At 39.8% G+C, this 21,902-nt stretch overlaps 1 protein-coding gene across 2 annotated transcripts in view; it reads left to right on the plus strand.

The window, feature by feature from the left end:
* Window positions 1-18,039, plus strand: part of LOC131240364 (ethylene-insensitive protein 2.1-like) — a 39,089-nt gene extending 21,050 nt beyond the window's left edge. Inside the window, exons 6-8 of one of the 2 annotated variants that reach the window (XM_058238539.1) lie at window positions 9,401-9,586; window positions 13,647-16,268; window positions 17,350-18,039. In XM_058238539.1, the coding sequence (XP_058094522.1) occupies window positions 9,401-9,586; window positions 13,647-16,268; window positions 17,350-17,736 (3,195 nt within the window). In that variant the 3' untranslated portion in view covers window positions 17,737-18,039. The remainder of the gene's footprint in view (window positions 1-9,400; window positions 9,587-13,646; window positions 16,269-17,349) is intronic. The other variant, XM_058238542.1, reaches the window with a different exon arrangement.
* Window positions 18,040-21,902: the final 3,863 nt, after the last annotated feature.

Raw genomic sequence — 21,902 nt, forward strand, 5'->3', positions numbered from 1 at the left:
ATTGAAGGTGATTTATAAAATTTTGCGTTTTCCTGCTTTTCTAATTCTCTGAGTTGTGGAAACCTAATTGGGTGCGAAACCCTCCCTTCTTCAAAGGGCTAACTACCGTGGTGCGAAGCCACACCTATCCCAAATCTTCCCCATCTCATACCCTCCATATTCCTCATCTCCTACAGCCATCCCCTCATCAAATCCACCCACGTTTGCAGCTAATCTTTCCCCTACAACAGATTTTCAGAATTTGGCCCTGCAGGAGGGCTAAAACTTCGGCGGAGCACCGTGTTCAAACCGATCATCTGTTTGGCTTGAAATTTGGAGAGAAGGTGGCCCATCCTTGGCCGACCAGGCTCTAGTTGGCCGATTCTAGATTCGTGGGCCCCACACATGTGCAGGCCGCCATCCACGCACGTGCGTCAGGCCGGTTTGTTGTCCACAAGTGCGGGCTAATTACAGGTTCCATCTCATCTCTATTTCACTCCTCTTTTGCATTGTTTCCATAACCTTAACCCTAAATCATCTCAAATCGCCAAGTTCTATTCCACTTTTGAAAACCTAGGTTTTCCCGAATTGAAACTTGTGAATCCCTTGGGTTGGGGAAATTATTCTTGTGCATGTGTGGCTGAATCTACTCTCCTTTGAGTATTATTTGGTTTATCATTTTAATTGATCCAGCCCTAGCTGTGTAGGCCTGGACCCGCATAGATTCCCCTTGATTGAGTGCTTGACTTTATGTGGGATGTGGAATTTTGTGTGATTGTTTTGAACTAGTATGATCTAAAGCCTGGAATCTCGCATATCATGTTTAAAATTTTATGTCCTGTATCAGAAATCTGCTTCAAGAATCAGTGGACCCCCCATGATGTTTAAATGGAAACCACCACGATCACTAGGTGTGTCACCTCATTTTAGCCATAGGGCCCAAAAATCAGCCCGGTCTGTGATTAGGTGGGCCATATGAAGGGGAACAATTATGATAGGGGCCCTTGATTTGTTCAGGGCCCACTGTGATGATTATATGAAATCACTTCAACTCTTTAGATGCCGAGGTAAAATTTAGGTGTTGGGACAAAATCAGGTGTATCTGTTATTCAGGTGGCCTACATAAGGGGAAACAGTTTAGAGGGTGAATGTTGCCCTATATACTGTTTCCAATTGTGTGGTCCATTTGAATCATGGACCGGGCTGAATTTTGGGCCTTACAACTAAAATGGGGTGACGCACCTGGTGATTGGGGTGGATTTCACATAAACATCACGGTGGGCCTTGTGTGAGAATACCTAGAATCCATCGAAAATGATGTGGTTTTACTCCATTTGCCAAACGTATATTTTTTATTCCATTAGATTCCATCTACCAAGTGCCAAACACAAGTGAGGATTCCAATTCACATGGATTCCATGGTAATTGTGATTTGGATTCTAATTCATGCCAAATACAAGCTGCCAAATGGCCCCTTACGGTAATTAGGTAAGAAGTAAGAAATTATTTTAAGATTTTGAGGGAAATGGAGTTTGAGATTAGAAATTCTTGTAGGGGCAATTTGGTAATTTTTTTAAAAAGCATTGCAGATAATTCATGCAAACCCTCCAATGATTTCAATCACATTATCATCCTTGGACCTTGGTTTTTGCGATCTAAGGCTTACTGAAAGCTTGTTCAAAGGGGTTTAACATGGATCCCCAAATTGCAACAATTGGACAGGGGGATCAGAGAAATTGGGGCCCTAAAATGCAATTTTCTGCAAAAGCTGTATGGGTGGCAGAAATAGTTTTTCAGCTAGTGAGTGCACTTCTTATTAAAAAAAAAAAAATGTAAGTAGTAGCTATATGGCGGAGAGTATTTCTGCTGCATAAGAGCTCCCTAAAATTTCCTTCCCTGGCTAGTGGAAATCGGGAAAACCACCAGGTAGAGAGAGAAAATGTGGGTGTGGGCCCCCAAATGAAAACTAGGCTGGGTCCCACGCTCTTCATCTTTGGACTCAATTGCTGGGGATTTACGTGGGTTATTCAGTGAGATTTGTAAGGAAATTAGGGTCGGCTTGGGTGGGTTTGGGTACTTAAACTGAATTCCTGGAAGAACAAAAAGATGAAGATGTTGACCCTTTTTCAGAACTCAGTCGCGACAACAGTTGGAAGTTCACATGAGATCGGTGCTTACAGTGCCACATGAACAAATCAGCACACACTATTGTATGCCTTGGCCAAGAATCAGGCTGCTCAACTCGTCAGGTTGGCCACGTGCATACCTTGAACATGGACCATAGTCATCTCTGTGGTCTAGCTGATGACTGATCTGATTCTTGGACTGGGGGCACATGCATGATTTGCCCCTCCTGAGGAACAGCTTGGATCTGGTACATACATGCCATGTTGGTAGCATGTAGAGGAGTTAGGATTTGCATGTGGAATTAGCAAACCTCCGTATATCACACACCAGGTTATTTTCTTTAGCCTTTACCCTGGAGAAAAGTGACAGTCAGGTGATTCCATGTACCTTGATGGCTCATATGTATTAAAACTCATCATCATAGCCTTGTCCCAGGTATTTGGAATTGGCTGCATGATTTGCATGGCAAGCATGTGTGGCAAAGGTTTGGTGACTGGCTGTCCACCTGACATCAGCCCTCATTGATCGGACTTCAACCAGCTGGCATGTTGCTGCTAGGCGGAGTTAGAAGCCACATGTATGCTATATTTTAGTGCTTTGCTAATCTGATAGTTGAGGCACATTATGTGGGATTTTTTTTTTCCTTTCTGGACAAAGAAGCTCAGTAATCATAGGAACATTAAAATTGTCTCCATATGGCATGTTGCCAAAATTGTTGAGGAACTCACTGCAGCTTCGGTCACATTGCTACCAGAAATATGCGTATCCAGGTCAAACTATAATAAAATACCGTGGCAACTTCTCATATGAATCCATGTGAAATATTTTGAAACTAGTCATCAAGTCATATGGGTTTCCAGCTATGTAGAACTTTCCCCAAGGTGTTTGACTGATTTTATAATAATCGTGAGATGTATTTAGTGATTTGGCAAAAATTGCAAGATATCTATTTGATCATTTATTGTGGTAAAACGATTTACGTCTTCATGAACCTTAAGTTAATGCTCAAATCATCCTTTTATGATGGGTATTTCTTGCTTTTATGAACCTATGCTTATTGTAAATCATACGTTCTTCTTCTTCTTTTCTTTGAAAGGTAACTGTAAATCATACATTTAAAGAGATCTTTCATTAAACTGCTAGGCGGAGGTCTTTCTTATTCTCTTGATGTCATTCCCAAAACACAATAATTTGCTTGTCACCGAATTCTGGACCTCCACAAGCTATTAGACATGTAGTCGTTTATGCATCAATGCATGAAATACTACTAGTCCAACATAATTGTTTGTGTCCAAGATTAGGTTTCTGGGTGTGTTTATTTGCGGATCATGCGGCGTTGGTCAACAAGACTTTTTTTTTTTTTTTCTTGTTTTGTTAGCTTGTTAGTACACAACACTGTCAGTTCACACTTCACTGTTAGCCACCCCCACTAGGGATCGATACCAAGACCTCTGTGTTGAAACGAGGTATCTTTCACTCAGTCTACCACTTGAGATATGGATCTGGGTGTTGGTCAACAAGACTAGACGTGGAGCTAGTGTTCCAAATATCGGCGATATTACCGATAATATTGCCAATATTTTCGGTGTCATTAGGTCAGCGATATTGAAATTGTAGGCATTTGAAAAATTTCCAGATATCACCCTTATTTTTGATAATATTGGCTATATTTGGTGATATTATTGATATTAGTGATATTTTAAGAAGAATCCCTTATAAAAGTTCCCTGGGATTGATGATAACAGCGATAATATCCCCAATACAAGTGATAATATCCTCGATATCAGGGAAACATTCGTAAATAGGTGAAAATCAATAGAAAATTGTTAAAAAATCCCATAAACATTTCAGAAAATGTCCCAAATATTAACTAAAAAATACAAAAAATGTTGAAAAAAATTATTTAAGCAATGCATGTGTGAATCTGTAGATCTATAGTATTAAGAGACTCTTCATGCATCATTACAACAATTAGTTGAAAAAGTTTAAAAACAATTTCTATAATTTTTAGAAAATTCCAACGTAAATAAAAAATTGAAAATGCAAAAAATCCCCAAATTGAAAACAAATCAAGCATGATTTGATCGATTTGGTGCTATAGGGTTGACCCGACTTGATTCTAGTAAGAATAAACAAAAAAGAAGAAGAAAGTTTTTCTTTTACCTTTTTTTCTTTTAATTATTTTCTGCAAACTGGGTACCCAGCCTTCAATCCTTTGATTCAATAAAAAATCTTTGATTTAATATTGAAAACTGCTGTAGATCTGGTTGGAAATGGGCTTAAAACCGTACTTCACCTTTTTTTTTTTTTTTTTGGAAAGGAAAACAAAGAGATGGGAAAAATGGAAAAAAAGGGGACCAACTGGGCCTATTTAAGTTTGTATTGATCTGAACAATATGGGTACAATGTAAAGGTGCCGATACACTTTCATTTTTTCCAACACCGGCCAATGCAGACCAGTATCGCATATCATATTGTGCCGATACGGATACAATATGCCTGTATAGTCCTGCCCTCAAGCAGCTTCCACAGCAAGAATCTGGAAGCATCAAGTCCCCTCAAAGTTATGACTTTTGGTTGGTTGGTTGGTTGGTATTTGTAAGATCCTCACTAATGATCATGTTAGATGTGTATTACAAATTGATGGTCTGTGTTCATGCAATGAGGAATTTGTCGATCATGTCCTCCTGCATTGTGCTTTCAGGGGCGATGCCATGTTTGATTTCCAAGTTACTTTAAGTTCGGGATTGGGGCTGGAAACTAGGTTTAACACATTGTCCAAAACTGGCACATATTGTCCGATACATACTAGAATCGGTACCCAAAGAGACGGTACACATGGTATTTTTTGCACTTATGGCCGATATGTAATAGAAACGGTCACCCCCCATTAAATGATACAGGGGTGAATCAGCTTATGACAAAAATGAACCCTATTGGCTGCTGCTACAGGTGGATACAACCATAGAGGGTTTTTAAATTTTTTATTTTCAAACTTTCTCCCATTTTCCCATTTCTTTCTTCATTTCAACCAGGAAGCTTGGAAACTAATTTTAAACTAGATTGAGTCCTATTTTAAGGATTAAAACACAAAATCTGAGTAGGATTTGATGAAACGAAGCGGAGTGGACCATTTTGGGAAATATTTGAAGGGTAAACCATCATCTTAATTTTTTTCCCATCTTCGTTTTGTTGTATTTACATGTAATGTGCCCTTATCCACCAAATCATGGTTGATTTGTGTTAGATTAGGGTCTATTTAGTTGACTTTCAACAGGTCAAGCTATCTGACAGACAGCATTCCTACCAAAGAATGGCCTGTTACGCTATCCAATACATATCCAAACCAAAAAAGAATCACATATTTGGCATCCTCACATTTTAAATAATTTTACCAATAAACTTTTAGATTCCCTCCCCCTCCCCCCCCCCCCCCCCCCCAAAAAAAAAAAAAAAAAAAAGGAAAAAAGTTTTTGCTGCTATGGTGATGAAACGGTTCATCTAGTGAATGTTAAAAAATAAAAACACACACACACAAAAACTGTTCGTCTAGTGTAATGTTTTGTAATATCGTGGGTACATGCCACCTTTTATGTTGGATTTGACCCTGAACTGATCTACTTGGTCCGTATTGTCTGAGTTGCATGCATGCAACTCGTCTAGTAAACTGTTTTGACTTTTAGCTTGGTAAGGCCCCCCGTGACGTTAATCTCAAATCCATATCCGTTCATCATGTGTGCCGCTCCATGTTTGGCCATGGTTCAGAAAATCATGTCAATCCAGAACTCAGGTGGACAACAACACCGAGAACAATGGGAAGGATGCCCAACATAGAAAATCAGATTGCGTTTGGGCATGTAACAATGTTTATGTGCCATCCAAACCATTCATCATTTTTGTCCAACCAGGTCGTAGGGACACCTCAAAGCTCAAGCAGATCTGAAATAAATGTGGGCACACGATTATAATGCATGGATCATAGCTCCCTGATGGAAATGACTCTTCGTGCTTATCAATGAGAAAAGATTGATACTCTGGTAGAGAATGGTAGATGATACTCAGGCACTTAGAAATTGCATATTTGGTCTACAAGAAATTGAGATTAAACTGTCTACATTGTGTGTCCCAGTGATATGCTTATTTCATCATTGGACTATTGCATTGTTGGGCATTACTCAATAGTTGAATATAACAAAATATCCAGTGGTCCTGTTTCAACAAAAAAGTGTCTACAAATCAGAGGATAGGATTGTTCGACCAATCTGGTTTTGGAACTGTAACTTAGAGACAGTGGGTCCACAATTTAGTCAGTTTAATTTAAGTTAATATGTGCCACGTTTACAATTTCTCGTTGCTATGTCAAAGCATCATATGCTGTGGAAGGTCAGAATCCCCCCCAAGTTCATGGTTTTCAGTTGGCTGGTTAGCATCAGAAAGGTGTTGACAGTTGATAATCTGTGGAAAAGAGGTATGTGCATCCCCAACATTTGTCTTTGCTGCATGGAAGACGCGGAATCAGTCAATCACCTCTTCATTCACTGTCCGCTCACCCAGCAGATCTGGCCGGCTGTCTTTTCCTGGTTTAATACTTCATGGGTTCACCCCTTCTCTTCGGATTCCCTGGTTGCTTCTTGGCAAGGAATAGAATTTGGTAAGCAAGGTAACGTCCTTTGGAGAATGGCCTTAGTAGCTGCGTGGTGGACGGTTTGGGAAGAAAGGAATGGGAGGTGTTTCAAAGGGGAATCCCATGCAGTGGGCCATCTGATCAAGAGGGTTCATTTTCTTGTCGTTGAATGGGCCGCCGTAGTGTTGCCTAGCAGTTATTGTAATTCCCTGTTTTTCCCGTGTTCGTCGGTGGCCTGGCTCGCTAACTCAGCGGGCTGTGCTCCCATTTTTTTGCTTTTTTCTCTTTTTGCTCTGTATCCCTGTCGTTTTATATAATATATTGTCACTTTTCAACAAAAAAAAGAAGAAAAGCATCATATGCTGCAAGAAGTGTCAAATGACTCCCCTGTATCAACTCAAAAGTAAAAAATTCCAACCCTAATTTTTTACCAAACAGTACAGATCATACCAAATGATAAGTAATCCAAACCATTGATGTAATCTGCTCCACAGTGGATGGACTGCACATGTGCGCAACGGCCTTTATCAACAGACACAGATGATCATTATCGGCTTCGGTGGTGACTGATACAGTGCACAGCAAAACCGATTTTAAAACCTTGTCTGGAAAGCTTAAAAGGTTCATTGGCGATTCTCTTATATAGTTCTAGTTGTTTTGTGGTCAATCTGGAAATCAGAGAGTTTTAACTATTGGTCTGATTCGTTGAATGCAGTTCTTCAATTAGTTAAAAGGAAAATGCTGTGGGTGGGTGTATTCTATTGAGAGGAACCATAGGAAGGAGATGGATAGTTTGCTCCTTGGGGTCTAGTTGTAGTTTTTGTGTTGAATGACTTCTTGTTGCTTGGCTATTTCTTGGGCTGTTTCCTGTATTTGCTTCTTTTTGTTTGGTGCTATGCCTTTTCAGTGCATTATCATTCTAAACATAAAGGTAATTCTTCAAAGCATTTTTTTTTTCCTTTTTATTTTAGTTTTTATTTTGGTTGTATTTTTAAAAGATGGAGATTGACGAGGTCTTCAATAGTAGTATGGAGGATGAACTGGAAATGTACCACTGTATTGTTGTGTGATTACACACGCCATGAAAACTGAAGGGGAAAATTTGTAAGTCTGCTGTTCGACCTCAATGCTTATTGGGCAGCTTGTCGGGCAGTATAGAAGGCAACATTAGTAGAGGACAGGTGTTGCAGAGTATTGAGAATGTTGAGATGGATGTATACAAAGGATAGGACGGTAGGATTAAGAGTGAGGTCATCTAAAATATCCTAGGAGCAGTCTTTTTTTTTTTTTTTCCTTTGAAAGGCAACAGGGATTTACCCTTTCTGAAAAAGAAAATAAAGGACTTCTACTAGGAGCAATCCATTAAGAGATATAATGATGAAGAGCAAATTGAGATGGTTTGGTCATGTGCAATGAAAACCGTAGACAGCTCAAGTAAGGAGGGGGTTGAATGCATGACTAGAGGGTGACAGGAAGGCCTAAGAGGACTCAGATCAAGGTGTTGATTGGTGAGAAGGGAGGTGAATGCTAGTTTGCTTACTGAGGGTAGGGTTACATCATAATATTGCAAAATAGGATGTGCCAACCCCTTAATAGTTCTGACAAGGCTATGATGATAATGATAGAATAATGGTAAACATGGAAATTATCTTCCATGTACAGGAGATTAAATCCCCCGCGGTAATCTTTAATCTCATTCTTTGAGGGGCCAATGAAATGGATGATATCCTTGCTAAGGAAGGCTTCATCATCCTTACACATGCATTGATTCCTCTTATCCATGCCTTGATGGATTTTTGTATTATTTTATTTTATATTGTTAAGGATGTTTAGAAAGAAACTTGCAGTTGTAACCAAGCCATGGGGAGCTGTCTAGTTTTGAGGAATCTCAAAAGTGGTGAAAGAGGGGTCAGTCTGTATACATTTTCTCTTTTTGATCCGCGTCCCGATGCTGCTCTTCTGTCTGTATGCATTTTTCTCATTTTAAAACAGGAGGGGTCAGTCTTAAATTCCAAAATTTACCTCTTTGTCTTTGCGTGGGTCTCTTCTGTAGCTGGTTCTGGGAGCCTGGGTAGAAGAGGGTTCTGGCAGGCAGCTGGTTGCAAAACTTTTGCCAATCTACCCTTTAATAGCCAATCCCATGTTGTTGGGATAAGGCTAAGACATGAGATTGATGATGGCTTCTCTTTTGTGTGGTGTTATATTGCCCATGAGGATGATATTAGTGCATAAATTGATTAATGTTGTACAAAAGCTATATATATATATATAGTACAGAAGCTGGTTAATACAGTTGATTGTTGTGGACTTGAGAGTACTAGTATCTTGCTAATAAGTAAAAGGGTGAATAATTTCATTTGTGCTTTACTATTTTCTTTTACACATGACCTTGTTTATGTAACTTTTAGGTCTTATTGGCATTTTTGCTTGTTGAGGCATGGCCTCATTTCTCATGATTTCAGAATCTTCAAGGATGCGTCTTGTGGCTCTTTGATTGGAAAAATTCTATTTCTATTTGAATTACAATGCTTAGTTTCTTGGAAGTATAATTTTTCCTTGACATGTTATTATATTGTGGTTGTTCATGGTCCTCTCTCATGGACGCTATTTACTTCTTAGGCAACAGATTGCTCATCTATTTTCTGAACATCGGTTTGTGTTTCATTGCAGCAGCAACAGAAACCACCAAATGTTTCGATGGGTGCCTTGTGTCATGATCATTTTTTCGTCATCCTATTTATTTTTAGTGGCGTTTTTCTGGTGAATTGTGTGTTGATGCTCTCAGCGGCGACCATCTTCCACAGTGCTGGCCTTGCTGTGCTTACTTTTCAGGATTCCCTTTTGCTAATGGACCAGGTTTATTTCTTACACAAGCAATCAGTTCCGTGGTTATTTAAGGATCATGTGCAAGACATCCTCATGACATGTTATCTTATTTTGAATTATAATGGTGCAAATGGATAAAATTCTGCTTTCTACGTAATTCATAAGCCATATGGTCTGAATCTGCTGGTGAACTCTCAGCTATCAAAATCATAGTAAATGATAAAAAAAAATAGGCCCTTTTTGTTTCTAATTTTTCTTTGCGGTCAGATTTCAGTACTGATAGATAAATGAGCTTCACATGGGCTGATCATGATCTGTCCCTTGCCCACTGCACCCCTGATCTTTAGTTGAGCCCTGGGGTTCAACCGTGAAAGTGATTTAGTTGATGATTGTTTATTGCAGACAACAGTGATATGCTTTTGTTGATTCCCATGCAGTCTCTTGCTGCTGCATGTTTTTTTAAGTCTTTGGTCCCAAAGACTGGATGCATGTTCCTTCTTTCTGTGCACGGGCTATAGCTAAGGACATCAGATTTTACTTGGGTCTAGACATGTGGAGAACATAAAGCTGAAACAATTTTGCACTCATACTTGGAGTGCTCTACTCTGTCAAACATAATCATTCCTCGACCTTGATCTGCTTTTCCTTGATTCTGCATGAATATTCTATATAAATTATTTATCTTCAAAATTTTGACTTTTAAATGTTGATGTCTTATGATAGTATGATATTGGTGTTCTGCAAACTTCATCCAAATATCCCAACAGTGGATTGGAAATGTCATTGTCGTCGTCATCATCATCATCTAAGCCCTATACCAATTAATTGGAAGTGTATGTAACTAAATTCGGTAATACAATATTTAAAGGTACCAAGGTATTCCGTAATGGTAACGGTGGCCATAACGACCACTACCATTACATTTACGATACGGGTTGTAACTACTGTTATGGCCCCTATAACGGCCGCTAGGTCTCCTTATTTATTGAAAGAAAAAAATCCGAAAAACTTGTATCTGTCCCATAACGTTGAAAAAAAATAATAATCCGAAAAACCTTTATTTGCCCCGTAACAGACCATTACGGGGCTGTTATGGCCTTTACAAGGGGTGTAACGGGTGTTAATGGTGGTTACAGGTCATTTTTTTTTCTTCGATAACAGCTGTTACAACCGTTACGACCCCGTAATGTGTAACGGTTGCCACCCTTACCTATACATAAAGGCCTTTATGGCCCTATGATGGCCTTTATGGAACACCATGGGTGCCATACCTGAACTCAGGATAAAATGACCCTTGGAATGTCCGAGGTGCTAGGTGACGCCTACAAACAGTCCTGTAGACTTTGGGGTGAACTTTTTATTTTAAATGCTTCAAATGATCAATGATGCATATGTATAGGGATTTATTTATTTTAGTAGTTTTAGCTCTATAACTAATTTTAACACAGAAATAGAACAAATTTTAAAGTTATTGAGTGTATTAGCTATTAAGGTACTTAGATGGTTAGACATCCACTCAATCATTCCAACCAAGTTATTGTTCCACTTAACCCAGTCAATTTCTACATAAGCATAAAAATGAATCAAATCATGGTTATTGAAATGAATCAGACAACTGTCATGTGTCTAGTGGCCATTCAAATGAATCATATCTCACAACCATTTAAATATTGTAGAGACTTCCGTTTCAAAAAAGAAAGAAGGAAAAAAGAAAAAGTAGAAACCAAAGTAAAAGCTATGAGGCAATTAAGCAAGTTACACACAGAACCATTTATTCATCATCCACTGTAGCAGTCTTACAGCACTAATAGAAGAAAGAATCAGAAGAAATCATCTCGTGAATTGAAAACCTAAGAAATTTTGAAGAATTATTTCCATAAACCTAACTTTGATCCAAAATAAAGGGTGTTTAAAGGAGGTTTTATGATCTCCCTTGTGTGTTTCCACCTCTAATTAATGTTAAAAAAAGTCCAAAATTTCACCTTATTTGAGGTGCCCATAGGGGCAGTTACTGCTTTTTCTACAGTTGCACCCAGGTGCGTGCTTGAGAGATTTGCGCCCAGGTGCACCTGGTGCACACTTAGTGTTATCTGCTCATTTTGGGCCTAGGCAAGGTGCATATGGTGTAAATGGCTGAGGCAGACGCCTAGGCCTGCACCTAGCTTGCCTTTAGCTAAATTCAGTCTCTGAAAATGTGTTTCGACTTTTAAATATTCTCATCTTGTACAAATATTATAGTGGTGGTAAGGGCTATTTTCTTTTCCATCCATATCATTTGTTCTGTATTTATTTATTATGAATGGTACGTGCACAAGGATGACAAGTACAAACAAAAATGTTCAAACTTTCAATTAAAAAAGCCATGAATTGACTGAAAAAGTACTGCAGTATACATGCAGTGTGCTTGTCATTTTAATGTATGCTATGATTCTGCTGATATGTAAATGATATTTCTCTGGCTTTTGAGTCCGACTTTTAATGTTCTTGTCATATAAAACCCAACTGTTGCTACGTGATTCTTTATATATCAGTTAGTCCATTAAAATGTTCCCCAAGGTTGCACTAACAGTTACCTTTACAAAAAGAAAAAGAAAAAGAAAAAGAGGATCCACCAAGTGTATGCCGAGAAGAACATAAAATAGTCTTCAATATGCATTAGAAATTTAGAATACTCATAGAATGAACCGTAGTTGAAACAAACACCTTTGATAAATATTACCTAGGAAACATTCCCTAAACCATGCCAGGAACCATTTTTACCCTACCATGCTAGTCCCACCTCCTATTGCTGCATCAACTAGATGTATCCAATGTTTTAAATATCGACAATATCAGCCAATACATCCCAAGATATATCTTGTATCCCACCGGTGCGATATGAAACGTACAAGTAGTGGGATCTATATCCCACATGTTCGATCTGGTGAGCAATTTTTCATTATTTTCGATCTTCCTTTTCTTTTTTTTTTTTTTTTTCTGAAAATCATGTTAAATCAGTGTCAAATTGTTACAAATCCATGATTTTTCATGTTTGCATGAAAAATCATGGATTGGGAACTTCGATTTTGAGATTTGGAGGAGAATGACCAAGTTACGGAAAATTGAAAAAAAATCAAAATCAAACATATATGTAACCTAATCTATTGATTCTTCTTTTGCTTTTGAATGTATTGCTTGTGTTTCCACATGTCTTCTTACATTTATAAATTATATGAATAGACTTTGAATATACTTGCATCAATTCAGTTAGACAACGCATTGATTAGGACCCCATACCAAGAAAACCTATTAGGTACACTTGTTTTTAGTAATGTTTTGATTTGTAAGTGTGTATTGATGTCTTTTTTAACAATCACTGAAATTTCATTGAAAAATTCGACCAATTTCCAATGTTTCACCATGTTTCCAACAACAATGATACATTACGCGATACGACCGATATATCCCATGTGATAACGGATACGTATCTGTATCCCAAGGGTGCGATACGTAATGCGATACCGATATTTCGAACACTGGATGTATCCACAACTATCCAACTTGGACTGATTCGTGCAGCTGTGGCTCTTATTTGATTCAACTGATTATTATCTACTCTGAATTTTGTCCCATTCTGACGCGTAGCCAGATTAATATACCACACCTGATTATGATAACATGTCTTATCTTTCTGCAGAATGTTGCCTGAATCAAATGCATAATTTTAACTGCAGGCTCAGATCCAACTTAAAACATATTCTAACTGGATTGCATTTGACTGTTCAGAATTTTAAAATCAATAACAATTTTTTTTTTTGAAATGGCATAATGTTTTCAACAGAGGTCTCGTTGGTTGAGATCCGTATCATGTGATCTTGGTTATTTGCCATTCACTATAGAATGAGTACTTCCTGACATTGGTCTAATTTATGAAAACCTACTTGCGTACCTGTTGAGTGGCTTTTTCTCTGCTTCAACACATTTATGAATTTTGCAAGGGAAAGAGCATTGTAGATGTGATCTGTGAAGTTAATGTGCCAAAATGACTAACTTGATTGATCTTCTCTGAAAAGTGGCTCATTGCATCCATATATCTGCTTCTTTCTTGCAGATATTTCAGAGTCCTATAGCACCTTTTGCCCTTTTCCTGGTCCTGTTCTTTTCCAGTCAGGTCACAGCGTTAACTTGGAATCTTGGTGGGCAAGTGGTCCTGCATGATTTCTTTGGCATCGACCCACCTGTTTGGATACACCGTGTTACAGTCAAAGCTCTTGCCATCACACCAGCTCTCTATTGTGCATATAATTCAGGGGCTGAAGGAATCTATCAACTGCTTATTTTCTCTCAAATTTTTTTGGCCATGATGCTCCCATCTTCTGTGATTCCCCTTTTCCGAGTGGCCTCATCAAGATCGATAATGGGTGCTTTCAAAATCTCTCGGGTAATGGAAATTTTAGCTTTATCTGTCTTTCTCGGGATGCTTGCATTAAACATTATCTTCATCATAGAGATGTTATTTGGAGATAGCGAATGGATTATTAATTTGACGTGGGACGTGGGGAGCAGCATGACATTCCATTATATTCTTGTTCTTCTTACTGCTTTTGCATCATTTGTTTTGATGCTGTGGCTGGCAGCCACACCATTAAAGTCTGCTAGTGACAGACCAGAGTTCCAGACATGGAACTTGGATATATGGAAGGCTCTGCCTGAGCCGTCTGAGTATAGAGAGGAAAATGAGCAATTACTGAGTTCTGCTGTGAGACATGATGGAAATGCAGAGCATATGTATGAAGAAGCCACCTTGGAGAAATCGGTGGTCAGTCATTCAGATAATTCTGTTGTTGAATTCGATCACGGTCTGCCTGAAACGATCTTGGAATGTAATCCCGAGCCTCTCCAATCTGCTGTTGGGGAAAATTATACTATGGGGAGTGCCTCCCCGACATCTCTTACGGAAGAATCAACATCTGCTGTCGAACGGGCTCTGGATGCGACCGTAGATGAGGTTTCTGCTGGTGGCTCATTGGATGTGGCAAGTACTGTGCAGATAGTTGAATCCAAAGACCCTGTTGGAAAGACTGGGGGAGTAGATGGAGATGTGCAGGCTGCTGGAAAGGATGATGATGAGGCGGATGTTTGGGAACTTGAAGAATCGCCTGCAGGAATTTCTGGGAGTGCGCTGACTTCCATGAGCGAGGGCCCGGGATCTTTTAGGAGTTTTGGCGGGAAGAATGATGATGGGGGCAATGGCAGCGGAAGCCTTTCAAAATTATCTGGATTGGGTCGGGCAGCAAGACGTCAATTAGCTCTCATTCTTGATGAATTTTGGGGGCAACTGTATGACTTCCATGGGTTGGTAACTCAAGAGGCAAGGGCAAAAAGAATGGATGCGTTGTTGGGATCGGAATCAAAGCCCACTTCTGTAAAAACAGACACTACAGGAATGGAATATGCTGCAAAGTATATCTCGGAAGCAGATGTAAGGTCCGTGTTTCCTGACAGATTAAGGGATTGCGACTCTCCCAGGCAACAGAGGATGCCAAGCAGTCTAGAGTCATCTTATGGGGTTCAAATGGGTTCCCAGTCTTGGTCTTCCTATAATCAACTATCGGATGCATATGCACAAAGCTCCACCAACAATTTGCTTGATGCCAGTGAAAGACGCTATTCTAGCTTGCGGCTTCCATCGTATTCTGAGGATCGAGATCATCAGCCGGCCACAATACATGGTTATCAGATTGCTTCATATCTAAATCGAATTGCTGCCAACAGAAATGCAGGCTCGTTGAACATCCCATTTGATCCTACAACTCCTAAATCTACTTTGCTACTTCCAAACTACAGAGATCCTCGTTTGGGGTACAATGCACTCAGTTCATTACAGACATCAAGTCTGCAAAATCCTTCGACTTCCATTAGTAGCAGATTACAGGCAGAAATGCCTTACTATGATTCTTCTTTGGCTGGAGCCAGTGGGGATGTTGGATCTTCAGCATATCCAAAGAAATATCATAGCTTGCCAGACATTTCAGGGCTTGTGGTTCCTAATAGGAATTCGTCCTCAATAGCCAGAAATGCTCAATGGACCAGTCCTATTGGCCCTGGGTCATCTGTGGGTAGAGTGCCATATGAACGATCATTGTATTCGACAACAGCATCCAGGGCTGAAGTTCCTCTGGCATTTGACGAGCTTTCTCCATCGAAACTCTACAAAGATCCCTTCTCCCTGCCAGCGAGTTCAACTTTGAACACCAAATCTCTGTGGGCTAGACAACCGTTCGAGCAGTTATTTGGCATTGCGGGTAAGCCTCAGAGTGGGACTCATGATGGAGTTATGCAAGAAACCATTTCTCCTCCAGATTCAGAGACCAAGTTGCTACAGTCCTTCAGATATTGTATCATGAGGCTCTTGAAATTGGATGGATCGGATTGGTTGTTCCGACAGAATGGTGGGTTTGATGAGGAGCTGATTGATTGGGTGGCTGCGAGGGAGTTATATGAAGCAGAAGCCAGAGAGGCCAATTGGAAGTTCGGTTCGAGCAATGATGAAGGTGGTCTTGCCAGGTTGTTGGTTTCTTCGTTGCCACATTGTGGAGAGAGCTGCATATGGAGGGTTAGTCTGATAGTTAGCTTTGGCGTGTGGTGTATTCACCGGATTTTGGAGCTGTCGGTTATGGAGAGTCGGCCAGAGCTCTGGGGCAAATATACTTATGTTCTCAACCGCCTTCAGGTAAAAGTACTAGGAACAAGTTTCTGAAAATAACGAGGGTATGCTTTCATTTTACTGGTAATTGGCCACCTGATTTTTTCTGAGTAAATCTTGAATGTCCAGAAAAAGAATATGGTAGAGGTGAGGTGGATTTCCATCACTGTCATGCCACTGGTGCTTTTGATGATCAACGTAGAAATTCCTTTTAGTGCGGTGCATGTGCAAAATCATGGCATGCATTCGCTAGGGTCGGCTTTGAACACATACTGGCCCAACAAACAGTCTCCCCACTCATCAGGCAGGCCCCACTGTTATGAAAAGAAATGAACGATTAGAGAAGACCAAGGGTCCATGTTCAACGTGCACATGGCCTACTTCTTGAGTCTATTGGCCCAAATTCTTATTCTGGGACATGCTGACCATGTGCCCTACCTGATGAGTAGTCCAGATCATGCATGGGTTCCATATTGGCTGCGGGCTGCAAAGCCTGCCATCCATCTCAGGCGAGTATGCATAGCATTCCTTGAGCAATGAATAACATGAAGGGGGGAGGCATACACCAGTGGCTGAGGACATCATTTTCTTAAATAACATGAAGAGGAAATTTTATAAAAGGCACAAAATGGAAAAACTAACAGCGAGCTCAGGTATCAAAGCAGAACTATTTGTTCAAATGAATTTGTCTGCTTGTTATTTTGCTCGCTCACGGCTGTTGCTTAAAGCTGGTTCTCCAGGTTGAAGATCATCACTCAATATTTTTATTTTCTTTTAAATTTAATTTTCAGGAACACTGCATATCGATTATTGAAATAGACTAAACTAGGATACCCACCAGTTGAAATTCCCTGAAATTTGATTGCATCCATTGCTTGATAAAATGACTGATTTCACAGTACTCTTTGTTATTTTTATTCTTTTTTTCCTGTTTCTAGTATCACTTTCATATCCTTTTTCTAAGTTCTTCAGAATCCTGTTCAGCTGGACAATTCGTGCCCTAACTGCAAAGTTTCCTTTGTCATGTCTTTGATTGCCCATTGAATTTTATTTCTTTGATCTAATGACTATGGTAGTGACATTTTCCTATGGATGTTGCCACCATCAGGGAATCCTCGAGCCTGCATTTTTCAAGCCCCGTCCTCTCATATCACCCTGCTCATGTCTCCAAATACCAACAACACATGCGAAAAGATCAGGCCCTCCACTCCCGAACGGGCTCTCACCTGTCCCTGGGAGGCCAGGTAGGTTGCAGCCCACGAGTGCAAGCACACTTCTCGACCTTATGAAGGATGTTGAGGCTGCAGTTTCTGGCCGCAAGGGACGTACAGGCACTCCAGCAGGTGACGTTGCCTTCCCCAAAGGGAAAGAGAACCTGGCCTCAGTCCTGAAGCGCTACAAGCGTCGTCTCTCGAACAAGTCAGTCGGGATACATGAAGGCGGTCCTTCTGGTTCCCGGAAGGTTCCTGTGCCTGTTGTCTCTTTTGCGTTGTAGCTCCCGAGGCAAATTGATTATGGTCATCGGTTTTCTACTCTCTCCCTCTCTCTCTCTATATATATAGATATTTTGCTGCAAATTCCATTTCCATGTGTTATATATAGATCATAAGGTTAATGGAATTGAGATTGCAGCACAAGGGGAAACGAAAAAGTGAAAGAAATGGAGGTGGAAAGGTTGTGTGTTTTTTAAAGTCATTTTCATTTTGAAATGGTGAGTTGTGGGGAATGCTTACAGTAAGATGGAGAAATACATAAAGTTACCTCAAATCATGTTAGAAATGTTTGTGGGTTTTTTTTTCTCTTACAAGTTCTTTTTGTTTTCCAGTTTTGCAGAATAAATTGGGGTATGCTGTGTTGGATATATGGCCAGAAGGGTTACTCAACCAAGAAAGTGGGATGCCTCATCGATCAGCCCAACACACCTATCATATTGACCAACACCTGAATCTGGAGGATTTTGGGTCAATGTTTTCTATGGTGTGGCTACTGAATGATTGTATAAGCATGATTTTTAGGTAGTCCCATCATCATGGTGGGAATCACTAAATGTACAAGTTGGATAATAATCAGTGGGCCACACCATCAGAAAATCACCACCTAGAAACCTGAAGTTCAAACGGGTGGCCCATGCGATTGAACAATCGGCGTCCCAATTTCATGGCTAGGGCTGTCAATGGGCCGGGCTTGGGGTTGGTTTCGCCTTGATTTTGAACTGTTTTGATCAAGACTAATGGGCCAGGCCTGTTCAATATTTTGCTTTTGCACGGCCCTAGCTCGGTCCATTGACAGCTCTGTTTAGGGTCCATATGATTCCCAACCGTCTGTATGATTGGGTTATACCAATTGTCATGACATTTCATGATATTTTGTGGGCCCTGTGTGATGTTTGTGTGACATCTACTCCGGCCATCAGGTTCTGCAAGATTATGTTATGCTATGATCCCAAAACGAGGCATATCCAAAACTCAAGTTAGTCATAGAGCCCCGACCATTGAAACTTCCCTGGGCCCACAGTGATCTTTATAAAGCCATCCAACCCCTGCATAAGGCAACTCCTGCAATGATGTAGGCAAAATACAAATATTATCTTGATGCAAAACTTATGTGAGCTCCAATTAGGTTTCAATGGTGGCCATTCAATTCCCACTGTTCCCTGCAGTATGGTCCACTTGAGTTTTAGATCTGCCTCATTTGTGGGCTCACAATCTTAAATGATTGGGGAAGCTGGTGAGGCCACCATTGGTTGGTGGAGGACCTCAACTTGTGGGATGCATGGATTTTTTATTTTTTATTTTTTTAAATTTTTTTAAATTTTTTTTTTTTTAACAAAAAAGAAAAAAAGAAAAAAGGAAAGAAGCAAAGGTGCACTTCAACAGCAAAAATATTTCTGGTCCACCAGATAACGATCTAGACCATGCAGTCAGCAAATTGTCCGGCTATGATGTAATTGGTTGTAATTGTTGACCAGTTGAGTCTCACTTATTGATGAGCCTTGGTCTAGCCCAGTAGGACCACTGAAGACTCATGGCCAGAAAAAAAGAAAAAAGAAAAAAGAAGAAAGAGAATAGTTCTACTTGTGTCCTGTTTCACCCCTGGGGCCTGCATGCTGAGATGGAGTGGATGCTGCATGGTTACCATGGTGGGTCTCACATAGCATTTTGTTACTTGGGCTTCATGTTGACTCCCTCAGTATAAGTCATATGTAGGCATGAGCTCCTTTGGGTTGTTTAACAGTGGATTGGAGGGTATTAGAGTGTATTTGGAATTAGGGGCCTTTTGCTAGTATGAATTGGGAGGTATTTGGAAGTGGAGGGATTTCAAATATTAAGTTTTGCTATGTTTTGGGGTCGTTTGACCGTCTGGGTTGGAAGGTATTAGAGTGTATTTGGAATCTAGGGCCGTTTATCTAGGGCCGTTTGGTAGCTTCGATTGGGAGGTATTTGGAGTTGGAGGGATTTCACATTCTAAGTTTTGTTATGTTTTGAGATTAGGAATCATCTCTTTTTTTTTTTTGGCTCATTATTAAAGGTAGGGGAATCGCTCTATGTTTTGAGATTGGGAGTCTTCTCTTTTTTTACTCATTATTAAAGGTAGCGAAGCTGCACGTGTAACATAGGTGTTGTTAGGCTAATAATCCATTGTACAAATGGCACGCCGATAATATCCACAAAACAATCAAATTATCGACAACATCAGTAACATTATATCAATATAATATTATCTAAGCAGTTCAAACATTGGCCATGTAAATTAATGGTTAAAATATGTTGGTTAGTCACTCAGTGGTGATCCTAAGCTTGTGGTTCAACTGAGGCTTGAAATTTCATCATTTTTTGTCAAAGTATGTGTTTACACATGTTTTCAACACACCCCAATGGACCAATAACGTACTGCCATGTCTTGGTACTATGTGCATAATAATGACAAAATCATACTTGTGCCGAGGATAACTTTTGCCCTTATCCTTTGGTGATACGTCTCCTGTCATAAAAGTGATGGCATAGAAAACGAAACGAAGATTGATACATAGCCTTAATTTGTGTGGCACGTGCCTATAAAAAAACCTATCAAGGCAAGTATCCTATCACAGATCCCAATATGCTCGGAATTCTCGTCTCTCGTAATAGTTCTAAAATGGAAATCTTTTCAAAGAAGTTTAGAGCCCCTTATGTGGATTACGAAGATTTGATTATCAGACCAATATCGGAGTGTATAGGAAATAATGGATTGGGTTATGATCTAAATGTAGAGGGACTGGTTCCACCAATTCTACGAATAATTATGGTCATGATAGGGGATCTGTGAAAATGGTCCATGATCGGTCTTAAATTTTTGTTGCTACAGATAAAATGACTGTTATAAGTTTATGGATCTAATGGACAGTCCAGAACGATGGCTTGGATAGCCCATGTGACCTGGTGGAGGAGCCCATACTGTAACTGTTGGATGGACGCGGATTGCATAGTGACACTGCACCGGTGGAGGTGCTATGTGGGCCCTATCATGATGTATGTGTTTTATCCGCACCATCGATCCATTTTGCCAGCTTATTTTGGGATGAGCCTATAAATAATGCAAATCCAAATCTCAATTGGACCACACCACAAGAAAGAGTGGTGAATGAACACCCACCATTAAAGACGTGTTAGAGGCCACAGAAGTTTTGGATCAGGCTATTATTTGCTTTTCCCTTCCATGTAGGTCTATATGACCTTATCAATAGGTTGGATGGTAGATAAACATCACAGCAGGCCATATGATGCGGAGCGGGTTGTAGACATTTTCATGGCAAAGATATATAAGAGAAGGTCTTATTGGAGTCAGGAATGATCTGGACCATCAGGACCTTAAATCAATTGCATCTCACAAATCAGGATGAGTTTTTCAATATATAATATATGATTTTGGGACATGAGACCCTACTTAAGCCAACCAACCTCGCCATGTCAAGTTGCTCATGCCATATTTGTAAGATTCTATCAAATCAACGGTCAAAAGTCTCATTTAGTTTCATTTTTTTAATATTATAAATAGTAAGTTTTAATTTGAGTATAAGTTTTAATCCTTTAAGTTGTAGAAGTCGTGCCCAGCATGAAAACCGAAGTCTAGTAGGAATAGAGGTAATCTATAAATAGTAAGTTTATTATTTATAATAGGTCACATTTTTAGGGGTTTTGAGTTGAGTCTAAGTTTAAAACTCCATCTAGATTCAAGTTCCTTATTTAAAGAGTAATATATAATATCATCAATCAAATTATTTTGAATTTATTAGAAATTATTCATGCTTTTTTATCCTTCGGGGATTCGAGGAAGCTCTATAAGGAATCCAAAGAGCTCCGTGGATTCAAAGTAGATATCTCCGGAGGTAGACGGTGATTGATCTCATCACGTCCCTCCTTGCATAACCACAGGAAGTTTTTAATGGTGAGGTCCACCCGATATTTGAATCTACCTCATTTTTGGGCTCATGCCCTAAAATAATGATCCAAAATGGATATATGATTTGGATGAAACACATACATCATAGTGGGGCCGACAGAGCAGCGTTCAGTAGTGAGTGGCTTTTGGCAGTGCCAGCAATCTGCGTCCTTGTTGGATTCCGTGTGATTATTTGTCAGAGTGGTTCGTTCGCCTCCTACCACAAGTTCCGACCTACCACCC

Source organism: Magnolia sinica, chromosome 3, assembly GCF_029962835.1.
Source record: "Magnolia sinica isolate HGM2019 chromosome 3, MsV1, whole genome shotgun sequence".
NCBI classification, from domain to species: Eukaryota; Viridiplantae; Streptophyta; class Magnoliopsida; order Magnoliales; family Magnoliaceae; genus Magnolia; species Magnolia sinica.